Source organism: Prionailurus viverrinus, chromosome X (genome assembly GCF_022837055.1).
Source record: "Prionailurus viverrinus isolate Anna chromosome X, UM_Priviv_1.0, whole genome shotgun sequence".
NCBI lineage: Eukaryota > Metazoa > Chordata > Mammalia > Carnivora > Felidae > Prionailurus > Prionailurus viverrinus.
In genome coordinates this window covers 104837182-104864437 of record NC_062579.1, presented here as the reverse complement: position 1 = coordinate 104864437, position 27256 = coordinate 104837182, and the positions used below count along the sequence as shown (strand labels likewise).

Below are 27256 nucleotides of genomic sequence, written 5' to 3'. Positions count from 1 at the left end.
CCTGAGTTTGAGCTCAAGATGGATTGCAGTAGGCGAACGGTTACACATTTTAAAAACGTAATTTCAAATGGCAATTTGAAATTCAGATCGCAAGGGGCATCGGATGCCATATGTGTGGCCAACTGAATGCAGGTGGGTCTTAATGTTTATAGGGCTTCAGAACCGCTTGAGGATCTGACTTTAAAATGTGTATGCGACTCCATCATGAAGGTGAAATGTACAATCCAATGTTTATTCCTGATACGCTGTGTTTTCAAGAGGGAGTGGAAAGGTATGAAAATTAAGGTAGTGGTGATGGCTGCATACCACTGCAGATGTACTAGAAACCACTGACTTGAACACTTTAAATGGGTTAATGGTATGTTATGTGAATCACCTCTCAACAAAGCTGTTTAAAACAGGCACGGGTCAGATTTGGCACACGGGCTGTAGCTGGCTGGTGCTGCTCAAGAGGACTGTCTTTAGTTTCTTTCCTCCGTTTGTAAAGATGCCTGAATGAGCGGAGGGGAATCTGTGCATCAGCACATCTGCTACTCACTCCCAGCACACTGGTCGGGAGGCTCTACGGCAGAACACTGGAGCCCCAGAAACTTGGGGTGGCAGGTCCCTGTGCTTTCATGTGACTTACTAAAACCTTGTCTCCAACACAGCTCAGATGGATACTTCCTGCTCCCCGGTCCTATTGTCATGACGTCATCCATTCAGGGAGACCAAGGTGATGCCCTGATGAGGGTGAGAAAGACGATCGAGGACCGTGGTAAGCCACTGTCGGTGTCAAGAACACTATCCCTCGCATCAACCCAGCGGGAGACTACAGTGGGGAAGTGGGAGACTCCACAGCCCCTGTGTCTCTCCGGTCCAATTGCGGACTTCTCTGTAGTTCCCACAGGGTGTGGTGCTGTCCTGTGACCCCCTGACTCTGGGAGCCAGATGGGCATTAACAGAAGGCAAGTTCCATCAGGGCGGCCTTTGTGTTCAAGGCCGTAACCCCTACGTGCACCTGGCACGTAGAAGGCAATCACTATTTCTAAAGTGAATCAACGAGTGAACACCTAAAATCTAGAAGATATTGACTCCACTTATTGACCACAACGTGGCGGAACTAACTACAACATGGTTGGGTGATGTCAAGGATCTGTAATGTAGACTCAGAATATTTTTTTTAAACCACGATGCGCCCTGTGTCTTAAAAACAAAGTTTCTTGGTTGAGAAACTGTTCTAAAGGTGAAAAAACCCCAGAGGATGTGGGTTAACTTAAAAAAGAAACAGACCCACTAAAAGGAGAAAATCACAAACAAGATTATCACAAGGAGTTACGATGAAAATGTCTTTAATCAATAACAAAAACTGCTGACCACTATCCAGGAGGTACACTCCACGGAGCCAACCCACACAGGACTTGAAAGGTTGCATTTGAATTAATTCCTGAGGTTTACTGAACTACTCATCACAAAACACTTTCAAGCCAGGCTCTTTACTGACAAGAGAAGAAAAGCCTCACGGGGACTACAAATGCCATTTCTCATTACCACCTTTTCACTGGAGTCATGGAGATTGCTCTCCACATATAGCAGGACTGACTGCTCTCCACCACGACAGCATTAACGACATCAGATATTTGAGGTGTGTATCCATCGGGAAGCTTCAGAGATTCCAAGGTGAAAAAGATGCTGTCATCTATCACCCCATTTCTTCCATGTAGGCTAGTAATGTAGACCTGTCATTACAGACAACAGAAACGTTCATGTAAAAGCTTTGTACGCTGTAACAAGGTCCGCAGCTCCTCTCTCTGGCCTTAATCTGTAGGTCACTCTAAATCAGTGACTCCCAGCCTGGCCACCATATTTGTCACATCCAGAGCACTCTGTAAGACTACCCATGCTGCCAGACCCCACCTCACAGCAGCTAAGTCAGGTTCCCTGCAGGTGGGGCCCTGGTCTAGGATTAGAAATGCTGCTCTAAATATAACACTCAATGTCCATTAACCTTTCTCCTAACGGTTGAGAGAGTGAAAGGGGTGTAGAGTGAGAAAGGAATGTGGTGGCCAACAAATGTCACTGCCCTACTTCCTGGGTCACATCCCAAATGCCATCCGTCCTTTTCTGCAAACTGACTTTCCCACGCATTTCCCATCTCCACTACCTCAATCACACCCAGCATTTACTGCAAGCTCTGGTCCCACAACCTCTCCATTCATTCTTCCCCAACAATTCCCTCAACATGATTTGTTTTCTATTATGGTTGCTCTCAGAGCACTTCAATACCTCCCAAGTAAACTACCTAATTTAGATTTTAATTACATGTGTGTTCCATAGAATTCCTGAATTCTTTCCCTTCAGAAGCACGGTCCATTCCATGAAAAAATAGAACCCTCTATGGCAAAGAATGGTTTTCCCAACACACCCCACGGGATCACGAGCAGCAGCAATAATCACTAGTGGGAGGAGAAGCAGAAACAGACGACAAGAGCTACGTGCAAACGAACTACCTCATGCACATGCTTATGTCTCAGAGGCTTCACCGACAGGGCTCTTCTGCCCAACGTGTCTGATTGGGTGGAAAACTCAACTTCTACTCGGTCTCCTTGGTAAGGCTCAAAACCTAAAACAGCCATGGAGAGAAGTCGAGTTGGAATGTTCTTGGTAATATTATGCTTCACCATTACTTTGACGTTGTAATACCCTAAGATAGTTTCTATTACATTGAAAGCACACTTTGAACCTTTTAAAACAAGTAACCTGTAAGTATTTCTGTCAGAAAGGATGTTTATAACCCTTTAGGCGTTGATTTTCTCCCTGGTTCAACAAAGTCTTTTGGAGAAAAGCATCAAGTGGGCATCACAGGGCAATCTCTTTGAGAGCACCATGGGATTTCTTCAAACATTGGTCACGTTCACAAGTCTTTCTGGATAGGCAGGGAAGTACATAAGTCAGGGCACAAGTATGAATCCGGCTGCCTCGGTTCAAACCTTGACGCTGCCACTTACTCGGCTTGCAACCTTGGTCAAGTTACTTAACCTGTTTGTACCTTGACTTCTTCATCTATAAAATGAGAAGCATAATTGTAGTACTTACCACAGAGAGTAAAGGGACAACCGTCAGTACATATAAAACTCACAGAACAATGCCTGGCACATAATCAGCCCAAATACGTGCCACAGCCTAAAAATGGCAAGATTCTTCCAAATTATCAAGTTGGGAGGACCACTGGGAAATGTGAGACACCCTAGGTTATGTTTACATGAAAACATTAACAGGAAAACTCAGCTCAGATGTCTTGTCATATACTGAATGTTCCTGTTATAGTACAAATCTATAAGTACTTATCTGTTTAATAGTTTGGTAACCCCTTTTTTTAGCTTTCAGTAAACCTTTTTGGCAGCAATGAGCAAAAGAATGAATGTGTGCTTAGGGAAAAATGAGTAATGAATTAATTTTCCAGGAAAGTTGATGAATACATGAACTATGTAATTCATCTGTGCTATGGACTGAATGTGTCCCCCTAAAATTCTTATGTCGAATCCCTGACCTCCAGTGAGGCTGTATTTGGAGATGGGCCTCTAAGGAAGTAACTAATATTAAATGAGCTCATAAGGAGGGGCGCCTGGCTGGCTCAGTCAGTAAAGCACGTGACTCTTGATCTTGGGGTTGTGAGTTCAAGCCCTGTGTTGGGTGTAGAGATAAATAAAAATAAATAAATAAATAAATAAGCTCATAAGCAAGGGGCCTTAACCCAACAGGATTTGTGTCCTTGTAAGGAGAAACGCTGAGAGCTTGTGCTCTCGCTCTCTCTCTCTCTCTCTCCCTCACACACACCAAGGAAAGGTCACATGAAGACTTGGTGAACTGAGGGGCACCTGGGTGGCTCAGTCGGTTAAGCGTCTGCCTTCAGCTCAGGTCATGATCTCACAGCTCGTGAGTTCAAGCCCCACATCGGGCTCTGTGCTGACAGCTCAGAGCCTGGAGCCTGCTTCAGATTCTGTGTGTCCCTCTCTCTGCCCCTCCCCCACTCATGCTGTCTCTCTCTGTCTCACAACAATGAATAAATGTTAAAAATTAAAAAAAAAAAAAAGACTTGGTGAACTGGAAGCTGTAAGCCAGAAACTGTAAGTCAAAAAGAGTTCTCACCAGAAACCAAATTGGCTGAGACCTCAGTCTTGGATGTCCAGCTTTCAAAACTGTGGGAAAATAAATTTCTATTGTTTAAGTCACTGAGCCTATGGTGCTTTGTTACAGCAGCCCGAGTAGACCAAAACAACATTTGGTCTGTCAACATTTACTCTCCACCATAGGGGCCACAGTGATATCACTATCCATGAGAAAACCAGAGGACTAGATCCCCTGAAGCTTTTACTTTACAACTTAGTTGATATTTTAAGAAACAGTGCCCAAAGACCACAAGTTAACATGAGAAGTTACAAAAGGTACATTGACATATAATTCTATGATGCCTGACTTTTCTTTTATCAAACAACTGCTCTAACATAATTTCGACAATGTTGTATTACAATTTTTCTTAGGTACATTGAGTTTAACAGTAGCTGTTAAGATCTTAGGTCCATTAGGAGAAGAACTTCACAAATGATCAAATGATGCCAGATGCTTTAAAGAAGAAAGAGTTAAATGAATTCCAGTAATGGTTTGATTCCTTCCATCCAAATCATGGAATCAAAGTGAGAGAGAAAATGATCAGCCTCTAATGTCCAAAACTAGTCACAGCTAGACCTCAGTATTATAACTGTAATAATATTATAATATTATACTATGCTAATTAGAATTCAATATCATAACTATTAAGTGTGGTCTGACACTCACAGCCAGGCCATTTTGCTTTCCTGTTAGACATAAAAAATCTCATAAGATACAACCTCAGATAAAGTCACCCTGAGACTATGACAAAATGAAACAGAACAAAGCCATTTCATAATTTTGTCTAAGCATGAAAAAAAGCAAGGCTACTGTGCCACCCACAGAATAACCAATCATAGATCGCCCCACTCTCTGACAGCATCCAATTTAGGGTTAACCCTCACTTCCTTACACCCTCCCCCAAATCACCCAACTAAATCTCAAAGCCTATAACAGCTTCTTCCTGATACCCTGTAACTGAGACATGCCATGGTTCCACCATGGTGTGTGTTCTCCCCTCTGAAACAAGTACTAAGCCTAACTTCATTTTGCCTGAAGAGCTTCGACAAAAGTTGTGAAAGTTCTCTCTGGCAGAGGCAAAATGGCTAATATTAGTACAAATGCTGTTATAAATTCAGTATAAAAGTCCTACACTGGGGTAGCATTATCAACAATAGCCAAGTAATGGAAAGAACCCAAGTGCCCACCAACTGATGAATGCATAAAGATGTGGTATATGTACAAGGGAATATTCCTCAGCCATCAAAAAGAATGAAATCTTCCCATTTGCAACAACATGGATGGAGCTAGCGTGTATTATGCTAAGTGAAATAAGTCAGTCAGAGAAAGACAGCGTATGATTTCACTCATGTGTGGAATTTAAGAAACCAAACAGATTAACATAGGAGGAGAAAGAGAGGAAAACCATAAAACAGACTCTTAGCTATAGAGAACAAACTGAGAGTTGCTGGAAGGGTAGTGGGCATTAAGGAGGGCACTTGTGATGAGCACTGGGTGTTATATGTAAGTGATGAATCACTAAATTCTCCTGAAACTAATATTACACCATGTTTTAACTAACTAGAATTTAAATAAAAATTTGAAACATAAAAAAAAGCCCTACACTGGGAATATACTCTTTTGTCTTTGCAGTGTTTTTTTTTAGATTAATTTATTTTGAGAGAAAGAGAGCACAAGTCAGGGAGGGACAGAGAGAGGGACAGAGAGAGGGAGAGAGAAAGAATCCCAAGTAGGCTACACACACCAAGCTCCACGCTGAGCCCAACATGGGGCTCAGTCTCACGACCCTGAGATCATGATCTGAGCCGAAATCAAGAGTCAGAGGCTTAAGGGACTGAGCCACCCAGGGGCCCTTATTTTTGCAGTGCTAACATAATTACAAATTTGGAACAAAGTATCACAGTAAACATTCTGTTCGTGGAAATTTAAAAAATTGATGGGGGGCGCCTGGGTGGTTCAGTCAGTTAAGTGTCCGACTTTGGCTCAGGTCATGATCTCGCCATATGTGGGTTCGAGCCATATGTGGGTTCGAGTCCCACGTCGGGCTCTGTGCTGACAGCTCAGAGCCTGGAGCCTGCTTCAGATTCTGTGTCTCCTCTCTCTGCCCCTCCCACACTTGCGCTCTGTCTCTGTCTCTCAATAATAAGTAAACATTAAAAAAAATGTAAATAAAAATAAAAAAACTGATGGAACAGAAATGTAATTGGAATTGGTTGTGGTGCAAGCATAATTCATACCCGCATCCAAACATCCATGATATTCAACCAACTGAAAGCAAAGCTGTAGTAATCAAAATTTAGAAGACATGTGTGTACGTGTGTATACCTGTGTGTATTTACATATTCAAAATAACAGAACTACAAACCTCTGGGACCAAGTTAATACTGAATACAAAAAGATAATGACTCAGCAGGTCCCTGGCTGGCTCAGTCAACAGAGGACATGTCTCTTGATCTTGGGATCATGAGTTCAAGCCCCACCTTGGGGGTAGAGTTTACTTAGTAACAAACAAACAAAAAAAGATAATGACTTAGAATGGTGACTTTTCTCTTTTTTCTTACTACTTTCTTCTGTTTCTTATACAGATCAATCAGATTTTAAGCACACTTGAGCCTCTGAAGGACTGTGAAACCAGCCCAACTGTCTTACTATGGTAGTGATTTTGTTTTTTTTTTTGGAAACGAGTCCTTTTAAGTTTGGTTACAGTCTGTTTAAAACCAGTTGGAAGCCTTTAATAAAAAAATTCAACCAACATAGTGCCAAGATTCAGGTTTGGAAGGTTTTGGAGAATTATATTTACCCACATGAAATTTGCAGGGAGAGAGGTCAAAAATTCCCTCCCCTCAAAAATGGAAGAAGTGAGCAAATTGAACCATCAGAGCTCAACTGCTGTACAAATTTGAAATCAGATGATTATACTTAAGAACATTTCAGAGTGTGGCAAAAGTCTTCATATGCAGCTCTTATTTTGTATTGGAGATATTTCTATCCATAGCAGGATGGAAGGAAATTAAGAAAACCTACAAATTTGCCACTGGATCGCAATTTGATGAAACATTCAAATGTTTCTGTTGATGGACTCAGAGACGTTCTCTTTTAGAACTAATTTTGTTTTTGAAAGATGTATTAATACTATTTTAAATGTCCAAACTTAAGACCAATTTGTTAGTCATAGATAAATAACTCAAAAAGCTGATTTAATTTTAATCAATTGTAACACCCCATTTTAGTCTCTCAAAAAAGGACTCAGATTGGGGGTCCCTGGGTGGCTCAGTTGGTTAAGCGTCTGACTCTTGGTTTTGGCTCAGGTCATGGTCTCGCGGTTCATGACTTCGAGTCCTGAATCAGGCTGTGTGCTGGCAGAATGAAGCCTGCTTGGGATTCTCTCTCTCTCTCTCTCTCTCTCTCTCGCTCTCGCTCTCGCTCTCGCTCTCTGCCCTTCCCCTGTTTGCACACACTCCCCCTCTCTCAAAATAAATAAACATTAAAAAAAATTTTTTAATGACTCAGATTGGACAACAGAGGATATGGTCACCCCCTATAGCTATAGCTGAAGGAGAGAGTTGCCCTACAAAAGCTATGGCCTTTGGTAGATGTATAAAGTCATTGCCAAAGTGCAGCCTGGCAATGAGGTATCTAGGGAAATAAATATTCCATCTCCCTGCCCACTCCAGTCTCCTGAATTCAAGCATAAGAATGTCAGAAGCTGAAGGACAGGGTTTTTTAGTGACTATTGGTCACTATAGTGGCATGTTGAAACAGGAATCTACCTCTGACCTGAGTAAGACATCGTACAGTTGGACACTTCAAGGCATGAGGGAAAGTCCAAAAAGGGATAAGAAGGTTACACAGAATTTTTTTTTAATCTTTCAAGTGGGCACTCAAGCCAATATGTTCTGAAAAATAAAGAAATAACCTTATTTGTGACCTCAGGTTTCTAACTCAGGTCGCGCTGGTTACATAAGGATATGTAGGATGATATAGGACCATATTAACACATAACCTGAAAAATAAAGGGGAATGAAATCACAACATTATGCACTTGGCAGGCCCCCCACCCCTGCCCTGATGGTCTTGAAGGCTCAATTCCATTTTAGCATCCTTCACCAAAATGGTTAAGATTCATTGTTTATTCACATACAAAATACAATCATGGACCCAATACTGACATTAACTATTTCCCATGAGTAACACTCATGGACCCAAACCCTCAAATCTTGTGTGCATAATGGGGACTGATCACCACCATCCTGTGAGGCAAGTCCAAACAAATGGGATCTTGGGCCCCGAAGCACCCATTAGAGCACCTCTCTCTGACACATAAACACATTCAGGCTGTGCCAAGAAGAACACACACTCTCAGCTACTCTCTTCCACGCTCCTGTCCCACAACGGTCTCCATATATTCACTTCCCACTCACTCCTCAACCTGCTTACCACTCTTTCTGTCACCTATCCCATCTGATTAGAACTGACCGCATCAAGGTTATCCCAAAAGGTTCTCGACAGGAGTCAATCTAGTGTAAATTATGCCCTTCACACAGGACCAGGTGCTATCCCATTTGGATCCTACTGGCACTTACAACCTCATCTCCAACCATTTCACATTCGGGTCACACCACACATAGTCACCACCCTCCCGCCACCCTCTCCTCCTTCCCATCGCAGGCCCCTATTCCCTGACTCCAAATATTTTCCCCAGCTGGCTCCTTCTTCAGGTCTCAACTCAACGCGGCAAGGCCTTCCCTAAATTGCTGTGTATAGCAAACCCCACCACACCGTACCCTCCTGTTGTACTATTACAGCATCTAGACTGTAAAGTTCAAGTCCTAGACGGTAAAGAACAATCTGGAACTCTCTCTCTTTTTTGGGGGGTGGGGGTTACTTGCTGATTGCCTGCGATCTAGCTCATTAGAATGCAAATATTAGGAAAATAGGACCTGGAACAGAGCCAGACGTTCAAATATTCACTCTGTTGCATGAACATCAAGAAGAGAATACACACTGATTTCCCATTGTGTGGGACCAAAAACTTTCACTCAATTTTTCCTTTTTTTAGATTCCCATTATGCTTTTAAATTGGAATTGTCTTTTGCCATTTTCATTGGGTTTCATAATCACATCAACAGCAGCTGTTTTGACAATTCTAACCCTGACTGATTAGGTGCTCAGGTCTTTTTAATCTACCCCCTTTCTTACCCTAGAGAAGTCTATTATTCTGATTCACTTGATTTATTTTGTAGCAATAAATCCCCTCACCCATGATTTGGGTCCCGGCCTCTATTTATGCCTCAGGGCCCTGGTTCCATCAGTCCTTCCTGCTCTCTCCTGCACTTTCAATCAATCCCTTTGGCATTACAAACATGTTCAAGTGTTTCCCATATTGAGAAGAGTTCCGCTAGCAAGGGCTACTACTGTTGGCAGTGACTTCCAGTTGGCATGGTTATATGAACCAGGAAGTTGACTTTGGAGCTTAGCAATCACAGGGGCCTTTTCTCTTAGAATTGGGTATTTCTAACTAAACTTGTCTTAAAATCCTAGCTGCCACCAGATAATCATCTTTGGGGACTTCCATGGTTACCAACTAAGGTCAAGTCCTGGCTTTTTAATCCAAGAAAAATCAAATGGAAAGATGCAGTGTGGCTGAACTAACTTCCCCTTTTGTGTTCAAGCTAAACAGCATCTGGTTGGGCTTAAACAGGTACAAAATTTTTACTTGTATTCATCTTTCAAAACCCAGCCTGGCAGGGGGTTGCAGGGCTGTGGAGCCCAGCTGGGAAAGCATCTCACCCAGGCAGCCTTCCCCAAGTCTCCCTGGAGCAGTCATTTTCTCTCCTCTGCTCAGTAGTGTTGTTTTCATCATGTTCTTTTTTTTTTAATGTTTTATTTATTTTTGAGAGCAAGAGAGAGACAGAGTGTGAGTGGGGAGGGGCAGAGAGAGGGAGACACAGAATCCGAAGCAGGCTCCAGGCTCCGAGCTGTCAGCACAGAGCCAGACGAGGGGCTCGAACCCACGAATTGTGAGATCATGACCTGAGCTGAAGTCTGACACTCAACCGACGAGCCACCCAGGCGCCCCTCCTCATGTTCTTTTTTTTTTTTTTTCAACGTTTATTTATTTTTGGGACAGAGAGAGACAGAGCATGAACGGGGGAGGGGCAGAGAGAGAGGGAGACACAGAATCGGAAACAGGCTCCAGGCTCTGAGCCATCAGCCCAGAGCCCGACGCGGGGCTCGAACTCACGGACGGCGAGATCGTGACCTGGCTGAAGTCGGACGCTTAACCGACTGCGCCACCCAGGCGCCCCTCCTCATGTTCTTTTAATGTATCCACATGTCTATCTCTTCCAGTTAGACTGTGAGCTCTTTGTAGGCGTGGTTTAATAAAGTCTTACTTATCTTGGTCTTGCCGATACCAAGCACTCTATCATGTGCTGAGTTAAACTCAAATAACTTAAACAAATTAACAAATTACAGCTTTAGGCATAAAACAGCAAAATGTTGGGGCGCTCAGTCGGTTAAGCGCCTGACTTCGGTTCAGGTCATGATCTCACGGTTCGTGGGTTCGGGCCCTGCTTCAGGCTCTGTGCTGACAGCTCGGAGCCTGGAGCCTGCTTCAGATGCTGTGTCTCCCGCTCTCTCTGCCCCTTCCCCGCTCACGCTCTCTCTCTCTGTCTCTCAAAAATGAATAAACATTACAAAAAATTTTTAAAAACAACAAATTGTTATACCTGATAATTACCAAGTAGAATTCAACAAAAGTACACACACACACACACACACACACACACACACGGAAAATGCTAAAGGAGGTTATCAAGAGGACATGACCACCAGTTGACCCATGAGCTGGACCCCAGGTGGCTGGAGGCTCTTCATCACCCCCCGCCCCCATCTTTGGAATGTTATGTTCTGCCCACCACCCCCACAGCTGGAGGACATAGCATTTAGAGATCAAGGTTTTGCTGAGACTGCCTAGACAGTGTATGTAACAATGCAATTAAGGCATCTATGTAAATTTTAAAGATTCTGGCAGGTGGGTGCAGAGATCTATTCACTTGGTGTCCACCCAAGACAAGCCTTGTATGTAAGTTCCCTTGCTTATTACACTGGCCACCTACCAATTGGGAGGGGTTTGCCTGTTTCTTTGATCTCTCCTTGCCCTCCATGTAGAGGGGCCAGTTTGCAAGCCAACGGAAAGGTACAAGGCTATCTCCAAATTTATTTTAAAGCATTTAAAATATTTTTTAAAAAAGAGCATCCCTTAATGTTTTTCTGTTAGATTATAAATTTTATGCCTATATGAATGAAAAAATTACAAAAACACTAGCTGTTGCATCTAATAAATGAAATGGTAACAAATGGCAGCATGAATTCTTAAGAACATTAGGTATCTGTCCCTTGTTGCACATTATCTTCAACTCCAAAGGTCGATCTCAAGCATTAAAGAGCCTCTGATTGGAGCCAAGGATGCTAGAGAAGTAGTTCTAATGTGAAAATCCTCTTACCAAGTAGCGTGTTTGAAATTTGACGCTGGAAATGATGCCTATAACCATCTGCAAATCCAATCTATAAAATGAAAAAATAGATAAAACCTAATATTAAAATTTAAAAGATGTAAATTGTACCTTTACAAACAACATCTAGTGAGAAGTAAGTTGTATGATCAATGTAGTCAGCCCCTTCCTCTGCAGAGGTAATAGAGGCAAATGAAACTCTAGCGTAGGAGTTGGACATTCCATTGCCATGGCAACTATCACAGAGAGCAACCACCTGCGAAATAAAGAAACAATTACTGCAAACATAACACAACTTTAAAAAGCAGAAACACACTTCAATCATTGTCATTCAAGAAGTGGTTTAAACAACTATAACAAACAGTGGTGAATAGATTTCACGTGACAAACATGATAGACATGAGATGATGATAAAATAATGAGTGAGCTTTATATCTTTCATTACTTTATTTTTTAGAGAAGTTTGCAAAAACTGAGCAGAAATTTCCCATACATTCCTCTCCTCCGTTCTTAGTTTGCCCTATTTCTAGAATCTTGCATTTGTTTGATTGGTACATTGGTTCAATTGATGACCCAATATCGACACAGTATATTTAATTAAAGACCGTTGTTTAAATTTTTTTAACATTTATTCACCTTTGAGAGACAGAGTGAGACAGCGCGAGCGGGGGAGGGACAGAGAGAGAGGGAGACACAGAATTAGAAGCAGGCTCCAGGCTCCAAGATGTCAGCACAGAGCCTGACATGGGGCTTGAACCCACGAACCATGATACCATGACCTGAGCCAAAGTCTGAGCCACCCAGGCACCCCTTAAGTTCATTGCTTAAATGAGGGCTCCCTCTTTGTGTTGTTCTGTCATATATTTTTTTAATGTTTACTTATTCTTGAGAGAGGCAGAGCACGAGTGCAGGAGGGGCAGAGAGAAAGAGAGACAGACAGACAGAATCTGAAGCAGGCTCCAGGCTCTGAGCTGTCAGCACAGAGCCCAACCTGGGGCTCGAACTCACGAACTGCGAGATCATGACCTGAGCCGAAGTCAAAGGCCTAACCGACTGAGCTACCCAGGAGCCCCATGTCATATATTTTTAAAATGTGTCTAAAAACACATTTTGTGTACCAACCAGGTTTAATGCACTGATGGTACTAGATTTGAAGGTAAAAGATATACTGTTCCTGCCCTCCAGCAAGTCACAATCAAAGGGGACTAAACGACAAAAATCACTAATTCAGTGCAAGTTGTGACAAATGGTAAAACCAAGTGCAAATGCTGGCTGCTGCGAATTCCCAGCAGGGAGGGAATTTCAGACTGAAAGAATATAGGACAACAGGGTGCCTGTCTAGCTCAGTCATGATCTTGGAGTTGTGAGTTCGAGCCCCACATGCATGTAGAGATTATTTAAATAAATTTTAGGGGCACCTGGGTGGCTTAGTAGGTTAAGTATCTGACTATTGGTTTTGGCTCAGGTCATGATCTCACGGTTTGTGAGTTTGAGCCCCACGTTGGGCTCCATGCTGACAGTGTGGAGCCGCTTCGGATTCTCTCTCTCCCTCTCTCTCTCCCCCTCCCCTGCTCACTCTCTCTGTCTCTCTCTGTCTCTCTCAAAAATAAATCAATCAGGGGCGCCTGGGAGGTGCAGTCGGTTAAGCGTCGGACTTCAGCCAGGTCACGATCTCGCGGTCTGGGAGTTCGAGCCCCGCATCGGGCTCTGGGCTGATGGCTCAGAGCCTGGAGCCTGTTTCCGATTCTGTGTCTCCCTCTCTCTCTGCCCCTCCCCCGTTCATGCTCTGTCTCTCTCTGTCCCAAAAATAAATAAACGTTGAAAAAAAAATTTTTTTTAATAAAAAAATAAAAAAATAATAAAATCAATCAATCAATCAATCAACTTAAAAAAAATTTAATAAATTTTAAAAACTTAAAAAGAAGAATATAGGACAACTTCCTGGAGAGAGTGGGATTTGATATAGGCTGTGAGAAAAGAGAAAGATTTTTACCTGGCAAATGTGTGTAGGGTTGAGGACAGGGGCAGGGAAATGACAAGGGAGGAGAGACAACACATCTCAATTTAGAAGAATAAGGAAGAAAACTAAAAGATTCCAGATCAGTGCCCCCAGAGGGAGAGAGCATGAGATAAAGTTGGGAAGATAATGGGGGAAGGGGGAAGCTCTAAAAAGACAAACAGAGCTGCCTGGGTGGCTTAGTCTGTTAAGCATCTGAGTTTGGCTCAGGTCATGATCTCCCAATTCGTGAGTTCAAGCCCTTCGCTGGGCTCTGTGCTGACAGCTCAGGGCCTAGAGCCTGCTTTGGACTCTATGTCTCCCTCTCTCTCTGCCCCTCCCCCACTCGTGCTCTGTCTCTCAGAAATAAACAACAGATTAAAAAATTTTTTAAAAACAGTCTTGGAGGAAATACTGGCAAAACGTTCATATGATAAATTTCCTAACAAAGTTCTAATTTCCATAACGTACAAACAGCTCTGAGGCTCCTACTAGAAATAGCTCTAAGAAAAAAAAAAAAAACATTGTTGTACTCTCCCCAACACTTAAAGAAATGCAAAATAAAATTATGAGACTGCCTTTTTTTAAAGATTGGAAAAGATTTCGAAGATTGAAATATTTCCAACCTTGTCAATATTGGCAAACAGGCATTTTCACAGCCTGCTGCTGACAGTGCCAATTGGTACAATAAAGCTGAAGCATAATTTGACAGCATCTATTAAAATGGTAAATGTCTACATTGAGGTGATGATTGCATGACTGTACAATTTACTAAAAATGTCATCGAACTATGTCCTTAAAAATGGAGACTCTTGGGGTGCCCGGGTGGCTCAATCAGTTGAGTGTCAAACTCTTGATTTTAGCTCAAGTCATGATCCCAGAGTCATGGGATCAAGCCCCAAGTTGGGCTCTGCCCTGACCATGGAGCCTGCTTAGTGCTTAGAATCCTCTCTCTCTCTCTCCCTCTCTCTCTCTCTCTCTCTCTCTCTCTCTCTCTCAAAGTAAATAAATAAACTTAAAAAAATAAAGTGCATGTCTGTTCACCTAGCAATTACATTTCAGCAAAATCAAAAATCCTTTACTTGGGTGAGAAAAGGAAGTTGCAGTATAATAATCTAGACTCTAATAATTATTATTGTTAAATAGTTTTAGTGCTGAAGAATAGATATACAATTTCTACTTTGATAAATAGAAAGCACTACAAAGATAGGAACAAGTGTACCACACAACACAGTGAATTGGACTTCAAATTCCACTCTACCCCTGCCATGCCAGGTCACTTTAGAGAGGCTGAATAAACAGAAGCAAGATTGAAATCCCCCCAGGAATAAAGATGGCCCCCAAACTCATACTAATCTTACTTTGACCGCTTTCCATCCATATGTTTTATCTTCTTCCACAATAGCAGTGACTTTTTGTCCCACGTTCAGAAACACACTGCCAGTCACAACATCACTACTGAAGTAGATCAAGTCATCAATCAAGCCGTGGTCCTTACAGACCTTTGTCACAGCTCCCTGCACAGTTTTTAATGTGGTGTCACCTAAGAGAGGGGTAAACAAAATGTTTCATTAATCAGTCTCCAAAGTACCCATGAGAAGTAAAGCCTTCCAGGGGAAGATGTGGTAGCCAATGATCTAGCTACAGAAATAAGCTGGACTTAGTTTGAGATGCAGAGGGGCACAGTGATTAAGTGTTTGGGAGGCAGAATGCTCATGTTAAAAGGTTGGTTCCACCATTTCTCTGTAAGGCACAGCAGCCCAATGCACTTGGCAGTGGAGCTTTGCCATAGAGGGCACTGGGTCTGGGACTCTTTGGCTGTGAACACAGTTCTTCCCTTTACCATCTGTGTGACCCTGGGCACATTTCTTAACCTCTCTGAATTTGTTTTCATCTGTAAAACCAGGGCATTCTTAATGTCTGCCGGAGAGAATAGATCTTAAATGTCCTCACCACCCACACACACACACACACACACACACACACACAGGCACAAAGGATAACTATGTAAGGTGATGGATGTGTTCATGAACCTTATTGTGCAAACATTTCACAATATATACATATAACAAGGCATCATGTACACCTTAAACTTAAGAGTGTGATGTGGAAATTATGTCTCAATAAAGCGGGGGGGGGGGAAGGGTTGTTGTAATTATTAATTGACACGTACATGTCAAGTGCTTAACACTGTGAATGTCTCCCACAGGTTAGAGCTTACGTGTTCGTTGTTATCATGGCTTCTGCGTCTAGAGAGTCTTTAAACGGCCATTATTGTTATAGAATTTTATCATTATCAACGATAGCAGCAGCATCTAGAGATTATTCAAACATCTCACCAGACAAAACACATAAAGAGATCTGGGGGTTTAAATCTAGTCCAAATGTGCATCCCAAACTCTCAGGTTTATTTTTTTCTGAACAAACACACCTAGTAAGCCATAATTTTGGATCTGAACCTAGAGACTAAGCCTGCAGAGCCTGCACTATGAACCACAACACATTAGGTGCCCTCTAAAGTGAGGCTGGGAGAAATATTGATTATAATAGATTATGGTTTCAGGGGGGCACATGGGTGGCTCAGTTTTTTAAGCACCCCACTCTTGGTTTCAGCTCACATCATAATCTCACGGTTTGTGCGTTCCAGTCGGGCTCTGTGCTGGCAGCGAGGAGCCTGCCTGGGATCTCTCTCTCTCTCGTTCTCTCTGCCCCTCCCCTGCTTGTGCTCTCTCTTCTCTCTCAAAATAAATAAACTTGAAAAAATAGATGATGGTTTCAGAAGCCAAGAAAATCCTGGAAACCTTTTTTTTTTTTTTAATGGGTCAAATTTATCAAGTGAAATCATAAAACACAAAGAAGGGGCACCTGCCTGGCTCAGTCGGTAGAGCATAAGAATCTCGATCTCTGGGTTGTGAGTTTGAGCCCTGGGTTGGAGATTAGTTAAAAATAATATATATATATATATATATATATATATATATATATATATATATATATGATAAAACACAAGAAGGGGACGGGACAAGAGGGCAACTGCCACTTAGGCTCATGAGAATATGTCAGAATTTCTTCTGCATTGTCCCTTCGGCAAAAACACAGTTAACGCACTTGGCAGTGAGAGCTTCCCACTAAAGCTAAGCCGCAGGCTTCTGTGGCCGACTCAGCTGAGACTCCACCACTCTGCAGGGCTCACGCTCCGCCGGCAGAGAAGCTGCATGACATCCGGGCACTAGGAAGGCCGGGTCCCAGCTGGGAGGATGACGCTGACCAAACACACACTCACCCCGTGGAAGGAAGTGCCTCCGAGCCCGGGCACACACATCAGGGGGTGGCTGCTGGGCCTCCGGGCCTGGGGGAGACCAGCCGGGGGCCCCCTCTCTCCCCTGCTCGCATCTCCCTGACCCGGCTGTAAAGCGGACGGGACAATACTCTGACTTCCTTCGTGAGGGCTTTCCGAGGATCGAACGGCACGAATGCCCCCTAAGGCCCCGAGCCCAGCGCTTGGCACACACAAGCGCTCAGCTCGGCCGATGAACGCACTGCGGAGCAGGGACGCCGGCCACCCCGGCACGCCCTCTCGGGTTTCACGGGTGCCCAGCGACACAGGGACGCCTGCACCGGGGTCCCCTGAGTCATCCACTCAGGGCCCGACCCTGGGGCGGGAGTTCAGGACACAGAGGGGAGCGAGTTACATGTGGCCCCTGGCCGCGGACCAGCGACACACATAGAACTTGACCACCTGGCTTCAGATACACGCGTGTTTGGGAAACAAGATGAAATGCAATCTCAGGTCAGGGAGATCCACTACTACTGAAAAGATGAAAAGGAATCTGGTGCACATTTCCACATTTACACCATGTAAATTCCAACGGCACTTGGGGAAATGCAAGGGCCGGGCACAGCTCCCCAGGGGCCTTCTCTGTCTACACCACCATCCCCTAGGACAGGAGAGTTCTGGGCATGCAGGGACTCGAGGATGCCTGTCCTCACAGGGAGGCGTTGCCAGGGGCATGCGGCGCCCTTCTGAGCCAGGAAAGGGGAGCACCCTTAGGTGCAGGCCCCTGGGAGGGAGGAGACGAATCGAGTACCTTCCAAGAGCTTCACATGCTGCTCCTTCTCGGCCTCCGAGGAGTCCACCCTCCGACGGAAGAAGGCAAGAGCCTTGGAAATGAAGCGAAGCATGGTCCCGTTGTTAGGGCAGCCTGTGCCCCTCAGACACAACACCAAGCTTGCTTCTCTGCCTCCCACAGAGCCGCTCAGACGCCACGGCCACCCCTCAGCACCACCCGAAGTCCAGACAAATGCCTATGAGAGCCTTCGTTCAGCCTGCCCCACGAGGGGCTTTAGCGGCTCACCATCCAGCCAATGGGAACACAGCGGGCTCAGTGGAAGCCACTGAGAAGCCGTGAACTGATGGGCGGGACTTCATGGCTCCTCCTATCAGAGGTGAGAGCGGAAACGTGGTGGCCAGCCGGAAATCACTTCCAGTGTGATCCCTTTTTGCACCTCTCTGAGAGTAGAGGGTCTCGGTGGGCTTCTGTAGGGAGGGCCTGATGCCTGTCTTGGAAGGTGGCACAGCATCTTGCCCCGAGGACCTTGCTCCCAGATGTGTAATCCCCACTCCTCACTGCCTTCTTTTCTCTTCCTTTGTCGCCAGGCGCCCTCCACACACCACCACCCCCACTGCCACCCTACCAACACCACCACCTCACCCCTACACTCTCTCCACAGAGAGATCAGTGAGTGTTCAGCTCTAAGCAACGGCTTTCTGTTCAATGTTAAACGATACCACAGATACTGTGGGAAAGATGAACTTGCACGTCTATAATTGTATCAAAACAGGCTGTGTCTTGCTCTTCTTGGAAGGGAGCCAACTGTGCCAAGGCACTCACTATGCACTATGGTCCCAGGAGCCACTTTTTTTAAAATCTTTTTTTAACTTTATTTTGAGAGAGAGACAGAGAAGCAGAGAGAGAGGGAGAGACAATCCCAAGCAGGGTCCGTGCTATCAGCTCCGTGCTATCAACCAAGAGTTACAGGGGAGAGGAATTTGGGATGTGTGGTTTCGAAAGAAAGTCATTGGAGGAGAGTGAGAGTCCAAGGTTGTGATGGCCTCTCATTGGCTGAATTGTGGCAGTTTCTCACTGGCTGAGTTGTTGCTGAGCGAGGAGGAAATCTTCCTTCCTCCTGCTGGGGTAGGAAAGTAAGTTTCTTCCTGTTGGGGTCTACAGATGTTGTTGACAAATGGTAGTGTGTGAGAGCTCTCCCTTTAGGGCTTTCCCACTCCATTTTAAATGAGGTTTCCTTTATTAATTTTCCCATTTCCCCCCTTTTGATCATTTTCCTCTAAAACATCACTGATCAAGAGTCAGGTTTTCCACATTTACTGGTTTTGTCCCTCAGTGCCAGGAAGGACCCTTCATGGTTGCCATATCTCACATTGGAGGAAAAGTACACAGGTTGGAAACCGTTAAGATCACATTTAGTAACAAGGAAGGGTAGGAAGGAGAACTCTCAGCATTCACATCTAGAGTGTATATCTTATCAGGGTTGTAAGCACTGGAGATCATCCCAAAGCATTGGGCTAGTATCACCCTGTTCCACATGTTGTTTCTACAAAGGTTTATCAGGTTCATATAGAAAGCTTAAAAATAATTATACAAAGCAGAATTGAAAGAAATATGACAAATCCCATTTGAGCAATGGTTCTAAACTCGGAACCCCAACCTGAAGGTAATCAGCTAAAGAGATCAAAGGACCATGGATCGTTAGGTTAAATTCATTGTAGCCAATGTGCTTGTTCTCTTATTTTGTGCAATTGCGTTTCTACTTCCCCAGAGTGTAGTACGTGGTTTTGACTATCACGCAAGCACTTTCTTGTTCAGCAAGTAGATGATCAAGGGCTGCGTGATTACACCAAACTATTTTAGCCAGGGAGTCAAATGATTGTTTCTGAGCTGCCACTGCATTGGCTGTGGAGTCAGCTACCTCTCCTAATGTTATGGAGAGATTTCTGATCATGTGTTCATTGGCACTTACTCTGACCCAAGGAAGAAAGGCTCTCCTTATGGAGGCAAACCCAGAGTCACATACATCTCCTGGAAGTTCCCATGTAAGGCAACTGTAGAGGTTTAATGGGATGGACCAATGAAAGCTTCTGATTTGTTGTGGATGTTGACAGGGACAGCCAAACATCCCAATAAACACTGACCTCCAATTCACCAGTTACCTGAACAGTTAGGTCCATGGGAAATGCCGTCCACTGCAGACAAAAATGAAACCAGGTGGAACTCAGACTACTCTGGCTGGGGTCTGGTTATTGACAGATCCATTAGCCAGAATTTTCTGATTGACACTTTCAAGCCAGGAATCAGAAGAGTTGGGATAACATCCTCTAAGAGGCCATCCCATCCTAAAACAGTCCTTTCTACAAATCTTGCAAAGAAAAATTAGCTGATTTGTATTTCCCTTGGGCTCAGGGAGACAGGACACACTTAGATAAGGAAAAGAACATGGAAGGTGGTGAAGATTACACAATTTGCAAAGATGGAGGGATTTAACTGAGCTAATATAGTTATGACTGAAGAAAGATGGAGACAAGGTATGGGGACACTGGGCCATAATAGCATAACTTGATAAGTAACACCCATAAACTTGGAGGCATAATTGGAAGTGGCATTTGGGACTAAGAGCAAATTGGTTACAGGTAAGGCCAAGGGGTCTCTGACACCATGAACAGATCCAGAAGGCAGAAAGGTTTCCTCCTTTTGCAATGGATTTGGAAATGTGGATAAGAGCATTATTTTTCCAGGAATGAGAGGGAGAAAATAAGGTAAGAAGCAACAGTGAGAAAATGGTATGCTGTATACATGATAACTAATCATAGCATACTGACATTGACAATTTAAAGCACTTCCAGGGAGGTATAGAAATCGTACTTCCATTTAGGTCTATTTAACCTTTTCACTTTTATAATTTTTTAAAAGTATATTTGTTTATTTTGAGAGAGTGGGGGGGCAGAGAGAGAAGAGAGAAAATCCCAAGCAGGTCCACAGTGTCAACGTGGAGCCCAATGCGGGGCTCAAAGTCACAAACCGTGAGATCACGACCTGAACCAAAATCAAGAGTCAGACACTTAACCAACTGAGCAACCCCGGCACCCCTAACCTTTTCACTTTTAAATATAAATGTCAAGTATTTCCTCCATATGAGATGAAATTCTAATTTTTGCTTCAACCATCAAAATAATTTTGAAATCTCGAGAAGATAGTCTATTATATTTTCTCTTCTTTTTACCCATTCCAGTGACTCTTTTTCCTTCCTAAAGTGCCATCTTCCTCAGGTGATCTTTTCCTTTCCATTTAGGAAACTTCCCTGAGCCATTCTTTTTTTTTTTTTTTAATTTTTTTTTTCAACGTTTATTTATTTTTGGGACAGAGAGAGACAGAGCATGAACGGGGGAGGGGCAGAGAGAGAGGGAGACACAGAATCGGAAACAGGCTCCAGGCTCTGAGCCATCAGCCCAGAGCCTGACGAGGGGCTCGAACTCCCGGACCGCGAGATCGTGACCTGGCTGAAGTCGGACGCTTAACCGACTGCGCCACCCAGGCGCCCCTCCCTGAGCCATTCTTTAAGGATATATCTGCTGATCAAAATTTCTCTTAATTTTTTTCCATCTGAGAATGTCTTCCTTTCCTCTCTATTTCGAAGGATGTATTAACAGAGATAAAATTTGTGTTTGGGTGGTAAAGTGAACCACCCACTAGTCCTATTCCCTACCACCTCCTTCAGTTTCTTTGATGCTTCAGGCTTGCCTTATTTCCCTTTACTATGTGGTAGGAATTGCCAGATCAGTATATATGGATTTGCTGAGTTCCTTACGCCATTATAGAGATGACACAGAGATGTTCAAGTGTGGTGGTGAACAGGCATTTTGAGAGAGCCTAAATACTCAAGCCAGCTCTCCTTGGATGAAACTAGGATGGGGTCATTGTGAATCTACTTCTTGCAGACAGCTTTTTTTTTAATGTCTATTTATTTATTTTGAAAGAGAGAGAGAAAGAGCATGTGCACGCATGAGTGGGGGAGGAGCAGACAGAGAGAGAGGGAGAGAGAGAATCCAAAGCAGGCTCTGCACTCTCAGTGCAGAGCCCGACTTGGGGTTCAATCTTACCAATTGTGAGATCATGACCTGAGCCAAAATCAAGAGTGAGCGATCAACAGAGTGAGCCACCTAGGCGCCCCCAGACAGCTTTTTTGAAAAGTTATGTGTATAGGGGCACCTGCATGACTCAGTAGGTTAAGCATCTGACTCTTGGTTTCAGGTCACGACCTCACAGTTCATGGGTTCAGTCCCAAATTTGGGATTCTCTCTCTCTCTCTCTCTCTCTCTTTCTCTCTCTCTCTCTGTCTCTGCCCCTCTCCTGCTCGCTCTCTCTCTCTCTCTCTCTCTCTCTCAAGTTACATAAATAAACTTAAAAATTAGAAAATAAAAATAAAAGTTATGTGTATAAGCAAGCATGACTATTTCCACAATTTATTAAATCACCTTTAATAACTGATCAAGTTTGAGTTGGATTTGCCTTGGAATAAAGATTAGGGTGAAACCACGGAAGTGCTTCTAAGCACACCATTAAAAAATGCCATGAACAAGGGCAACTGAAAACCTGAGACGATCCTGTACAGTATCCAGGGCAAACAATAGATTAAGAGGAGTGGTTAGAAATCACCATGTGATTTGAAGGACTTCGGGGCACACCATGCCAAAATATGCCACTTTGGCATATTATTTTGAGCCAAAAGCACTTGAAACATAGCAAATGCAGGGAGGGGCTTTCTCTGAAATCTCTGTGAAAATTAATAAAAGGAAACCTCATGGGAGACCAGAAGGGGACCCCTTATGTCCTACCTACCATTCCTTGTATATTGCAGACACTGAGAGAAAGAGACATATCTTTCAAATAGATACATTAGCTATTACTACCCCACCAGGAAAAAGAAAGATGTTTCTCCTTCCCTCCCTCCCCAACAACAGCCCAGCCAATGAAAGACCATCACAACCAAGCCAATGAAAATCTACTATACTTGAAACTCCCAATTTACTCTAATGTACTTTTTGTTTATAACAGCCATCCCAGCCTCCCCCTTTCCTCTATAAAAGAAACTTCCTCTCTTGTTCTCTCGACTTGCCTACCATTAAGCCATTGCTTGATTGTCCTGGGTTGTAATTCTCTCCTATTCCCAAATAAACATGTTTATGCTGGTGAATTACTGATAATTTTATTTTTTATTAAAATTTTTTAAACGTTTATTTATTTTTGAGAAAGAGGCAGAGAGACAGTGCACGAGCAGGGGAGGGGCAGAGACAGAGACGGAGACACAGAATCTAAAGCAGGCTCCAGGCTCTGAGCTATTAGCACAGAGCCTGTCATTGGGCTTGAACTCACAAACCGCGAGATCATGAACTGAGCTGAAGTTGGACACTTAACCAACTAAGCCACCAGGTGCCCCTGACAATTTTATTTTTTAGATTAACGTCCCCTTATGGGCCTAAAGACAAATCCTCCAAAAGGAACTCAATTCTCATAAAACCCCTCCTAAGAAATTTCATCAACCAGGGAAATTGATTCTTACCACAAGGGGGAAAACTAGAAATCCACACCACATCCAAAATCTTTCACAAGCTGTCCAACCTCCAGTCCGTTCTACTAAGAACTCACTCATGTTTCCTAAAAAAATCACTTAGTCTCCCCTAAATTGCCTACATCGCCAATCCCCTTCCCCGATTAAGATGGTATAAAACCTCTCAAATCACACTGCCTTTCTGGGTGTTCACATTTTTTTTTTACCTGTGATGTCCCCGGACAGGTAATATTAAAAATTAATAAAGGTGTATACCTTTTCTGCTGTTAATCTGCCTATTGTACAGGTATAAGGAGAATGTGGGGGGAGGGGGGCGCCTGGGTGGTTCAGTCAGCTAAGCATCTGATTCTTGATTTAGCCTCAAGCCATGATCTCACAGCTCAAGAGTTCTAGCCCCACATCCGGCTCTGTGCTGTGTCAGTGCAGAGTCTGCTTGGAATTCTCTCTCCCTCTCGCTCTCTGCCCCTACCCCACTCATGCTCTCTCTATCTCAAAATAAATAATTTTTTTTAAAAATTTAAAAACAAGGACAACAGGGCAATTCAATAAAGAAATACACATGAGCAGCAAACATACCAGAGAGGGAAAATGCGCCTGTGGCTTGGGGAAACTCTGCTGAGTTAGCAGAGAAATGTGAATTAAAGAAAGATCCAACAGGTCGCCCTGCGGGGTTTTCGGAGGAGATGGTGGGGCAGGGGATAAGGTAAACCGGGGGAGCCTTCCCAGTGGGCCTTCAATACAGAATCAGTATAGCGGTGCAGACCTTCCGGCCCTCCCCTCCCCTCCCCTCCCCTCCAGGATACTGGGCAAAAGCAATCCCCGGGCAGCACCACCTTCCAAACCACTCACGCCCTCGGGCTCTGCCCTTGGGAGCCCAGGAGGAGGAGGGGCTTGCAGGCGGGGCGGTCCCGCAGGCGGGTCTATGACAGCGGCGGCCGCCCTGTAGCGCCCGGGAGGGGTGTGGCCAAGAGGGGGGCGGGGTTATACTGGCGGCCGCCGCTGCGGCAGCCGGTGAGGGGCGGAGCTTTCTGTGGGCGGAGCTCTCTGCGAGCTGCTCAGAAGGGGCGGTGGCGGAGGTGGCGGAGGTGGCGGCGGTGGGGCATCCCGGGGCCAGCAAGGGAAGAGGTGACAGAGGGCGGCGCGGGGCGGGGCGCTGCAGGCCTCGCGTCCACCTGCCCGGCCGCTCGCACTCGTGTGGGTCGGCGGGGCCTGCGCGGGCCCAGGCCCATGGCGGCGTCCGCGGCTCTGTCGGCGGCGGCGGCGGCGGCGGCCCTGTCAGGCCTGGCGCTGCGGCTGTCGCGCTCGGCGGCGGCCCGCGGCTCGTACGGCGCCTTCTGCAAGGGGCTCACGCGCACCCTGATCACCTTCTTCGACCTGGCCTGGCGGCTGCGCATGAACTTCCCCTACTTCTACGTGGTGGCCTCGGTGATGCTCAACGTCCGCCTGCAGGTGCGGATCGAGTGAGCGCACGCCGCCGCAGCCCCGGCCAGAGGGACCGGCGCGCGCGGCCCAGACGGACAGGGGCGCCGGCATGGAGGACGGCCGCCGGCACGCGGCGGGGGCAGGAGGCGGGGCGGCCGGGGCCCCCGGACCCTAGACCTCCGCGGGAGGACGCGGGCCACCGAGCCACCCCGCCGGGCCGCGGCCGCGACCCGCCCACACGCGTCGCGGCCGGTGACCCATTGCACAGAAACTCACCAGACGGGTCCTTTCCGTCGGGCTCGAGAAAGAAAACACCATTTGACTGCGGCCGACCCGTCGCCTCACGTTGGCCGGGGTGGGGGAAGCAGAAAGGAAAAATTCTGCAGCAGGGACTTGACTGGCCCTGACCAACAAGGTAGGAGGCCAGAGGCTGGGGCTTCGGGCCGGCGGGAGCGCTTGCCATGGCATCGTGGTGGCCGGCAGGAACTGTGCCCTGGACCCGAGGGAGCCAGCCCCTGAGCCGCCCAGGCAGGGGCGGGGCGGGGCGGGGCGGGGAGGGGGGCGCCGCAGGTGCCCAGGACTCCCTGGGTCTCATTCCCAGACGGGTGAGGGGCGGCGGCGGCCTGGGCATCTCGGAGGGTCGGCCCATCCCCGCCCCGCTGTCCCCTGAGGCCCCTATGCTGCCACCGGAACCCCAGGGAATGGGCTGGGAGAGGCGCCGGGGAAGGCTCTAGAAGGAAAAGATGCTGCCACCTTTCACCCCCTTGTGGGGCCAGACAGGAAGGGTGGTTGCGTTCTTGGCCAAACCCGTGGTCGGTCCCCTTCTCGGGCCCCTGGGGTCGCCACAGCTCCCGCCCAGCCCTTGGCAGAACTGCCTCCTGTCCTGTGTTGGGGGCTGGGGGGCCGCTCTCGGCCTGTTCCCGCTCCCCTCCCCCTCTGAGGGCATCCTGGGGCCGGACGTTTGGACGTTTGGACGTTTGGAGACCTGGACGAGTGGCAAGGCTGCTCCGCCCTATCCCTGCCCCCACAGTCTTGCTCTTCCGCCATCGCAGCCACGCTCCACGCTCCCTCCGGCCCCTACCTCTGCCGGCCAGGTGCCACGGAATGCCGCCTCCAGCAGCCCCTGTGCACCCAGAGGAGCTAGGGCAATGGGGATCTCCTTGAGCAGAGGGCAGCTCTCAGGCTGGGGTGGGGAGAGCAGGTGGACGAGGGGCTTGTAGAGGAGGCAGCACTTGGGGAAAGGGGAGGGGGTGTTCTGGGTGAGGAGGCACTGTCAAGTCTCCGTCTCTTTCTGTCTTTCAGGAACCAGTGTTTGTAGGTGGTGACCCGCCCCTTCTCTGGCCTTGTCAAGAGACTCAAATCCCTGCCCAGGGGCGCCCCTGGCCCTAGAGCTGCCCCGGGGAGCTGCTGGGCAAAGGGCCTGGCCCAGGAGGACAGGAAGGGCCTTCCAGGCAGAGGCACGGAGGGGTGGGGTACCCAGCGGTCCAGTTCTGGCGTGGGGAAGGATGAGACCCTGTCACCTCCACACTAGACCTCCTAGCAACACTTTGAGGGCGTTCTGTTCTCCCCACCCCATGACTGGAAAAGCGGGCTCTGAGACGGGAAGAGATTTGCCCTTGTCACACACATAAGAAGTGGTGGGGCTGAATCTGTCCCCTGTCTTCCAGAAAACCTGGCAGGACAGGTTGGGGTGGGGGAGGGGACCTCAAGGCCCTCGGGGCACCTAGGGGGAGAGAGAGGCCCAGGGTAGGGAGTGTGGAGAACTGGCTTTCCTTGGGGGGGGGGGGTGGCAGGTCACAGGGAAGACAGTCGGGGCTGAGATGGACACGGGAGACAGTCCCAGAACCCCTTGTGGAGCCGAGGCCTTCATCTACACAGCCTGGCCTCCCCTGCCGCCCCACCCCAGGCGTGACCAAGGACTCCTCAGCAGTCGAGCGGCAGAAGCCTCTCAGTCTGGGTGGCAGAGTGGGGGTGGGGGGTAGCGTGGCTCCTGGGAACGTGATGGAACCAGGAGGGTGAAGGGATAAAGCTGGTGTGGGGGACGGGGCCGGGACCCACGCATAACCCCATCTCTCTGTCCCCAGGCTTGGCCCCCCGAGCCCAGGATCACGCGAGAGAACCTCCTCTAGATGGGCTTGGATGGTCCTGGAGGCCCCGGGTGTGCTGCTCCCCCTGTACCAGGATGGCCAGGCTCGGCCCCGGGGGAGCCAGGAAAGACCCCGGTCCCACAGCCGCTCTGCCGCTGGCTGCTCTCGGCCCCCAGTGCTCCGAGTTCCTGGGACTGAAAACCGAAGTGGTCCGGTCAGCCCCAGGGACAGAGTGGCCCAGGGTCACACCACCTGCCCTCCTCTGCCGTCCAGCTGCGAGCCCGGTCCTGGGTGAAGGGCTCTGCCTGCCTGGCCCTGGGGACTGAGGCCAGACGAGGCCACCATGTATCCCCTGCAGTTTCCCCGCAGACAGGGTGTACTGGCTTCCTTCCTTGTACCGAGTGTCCTGGGATCCCCGGTCCTGTGGCCCCTCCTGCACCCAA

At 46.7% G+C, this 27256-nt stretch overlaps 2 protein-coding genes across 4 annotated transcripts; one reads left to right on the top strand and one right to left on the bottom strand.

Annotated features, from left to right (window-relative positions):
- Positions 1-1314: 1314 nt before the first annotated feature.
- On the bottom strand, positions 1315-25672 carry CT55 (cancer/testis antigen 55). Of its 3 annotated transcripts, none has more exons than XM_047844567.1 (5): positions 25003-25672; positions 15024-15205; positions 11778-11922; positions 2490-2602; positions 1315-1718 (listed from the first exon to the last, which is right to left on the bottom strand). In XM_047844567.1, exons 1-5 carry the CDS (start codon positions 25373-25375, stop codon positions 1527-1529), a joined length of 1005 nt encoding a protein of 334 aa, XP_047700523.1. In that variant the 5' UTR covers positions 25376-25672; the 3' UTR covers positions 1315-1526. The 3 variants fall into 3 exon arrangements, with proteins under 3 accessions (XP_047700523.1, XP_047700524.1, XP_047700525.1); XM_047844568.1 differs by lacking the exon at positions 11778-11922 and adding an exon at positions 11658-11718; XM_047844569.1 differs by lacking the exon at positions 25003-25672 and adding an exon at positions 17751-18204.
- LOC125157645 (small integral membrane protein 10-like protein 2A) lies at positions 24483-25009 on the top strand. The gene has a single exon (XM_047844572.1). It carries the CDS (start codon positions 24532-24534, stop codon positions 24766-24768), a length of 237 nt encoding a protein of 78 aa, XP_047700528.1. The 5' UTR covers positions 24483-24531; the 3' UTR covers positions 24769-25009.
- Positions 25673-27256: the final 1584 nt, after the last annotated feature.

Coding starts and splice junctions, on each gene's coding strand:
- LOC125157645 (XM_047844572.1), top strand. CDS start 24,532: ATGGCGGCGTCCGCGGCTCTGTCGGCGGCGGCGGCGGCGGCGGCCCTG.
- CT55 (XM_047844567.1), bottom strand. CDS start 25,375: ATGGGCCGACCCTCCGAGATGCCCAGGCCGCCGCCGCCCCTCACCCGT. Junction 15,206..25,002: donor CGACGGAAAGGACCCGTCTG/GTGAGTTTCTGT, acceptor CCCCTCTCTTAG/GTGACACCACATTAAAAACT. Junction 11,923..15,023: donor ATGGATGGAAAGCGGTCAAA/GTAAGATTAGTA, acceptor TTTATTTCGCAG/GTGGTTGCTCTCTGTGATAG.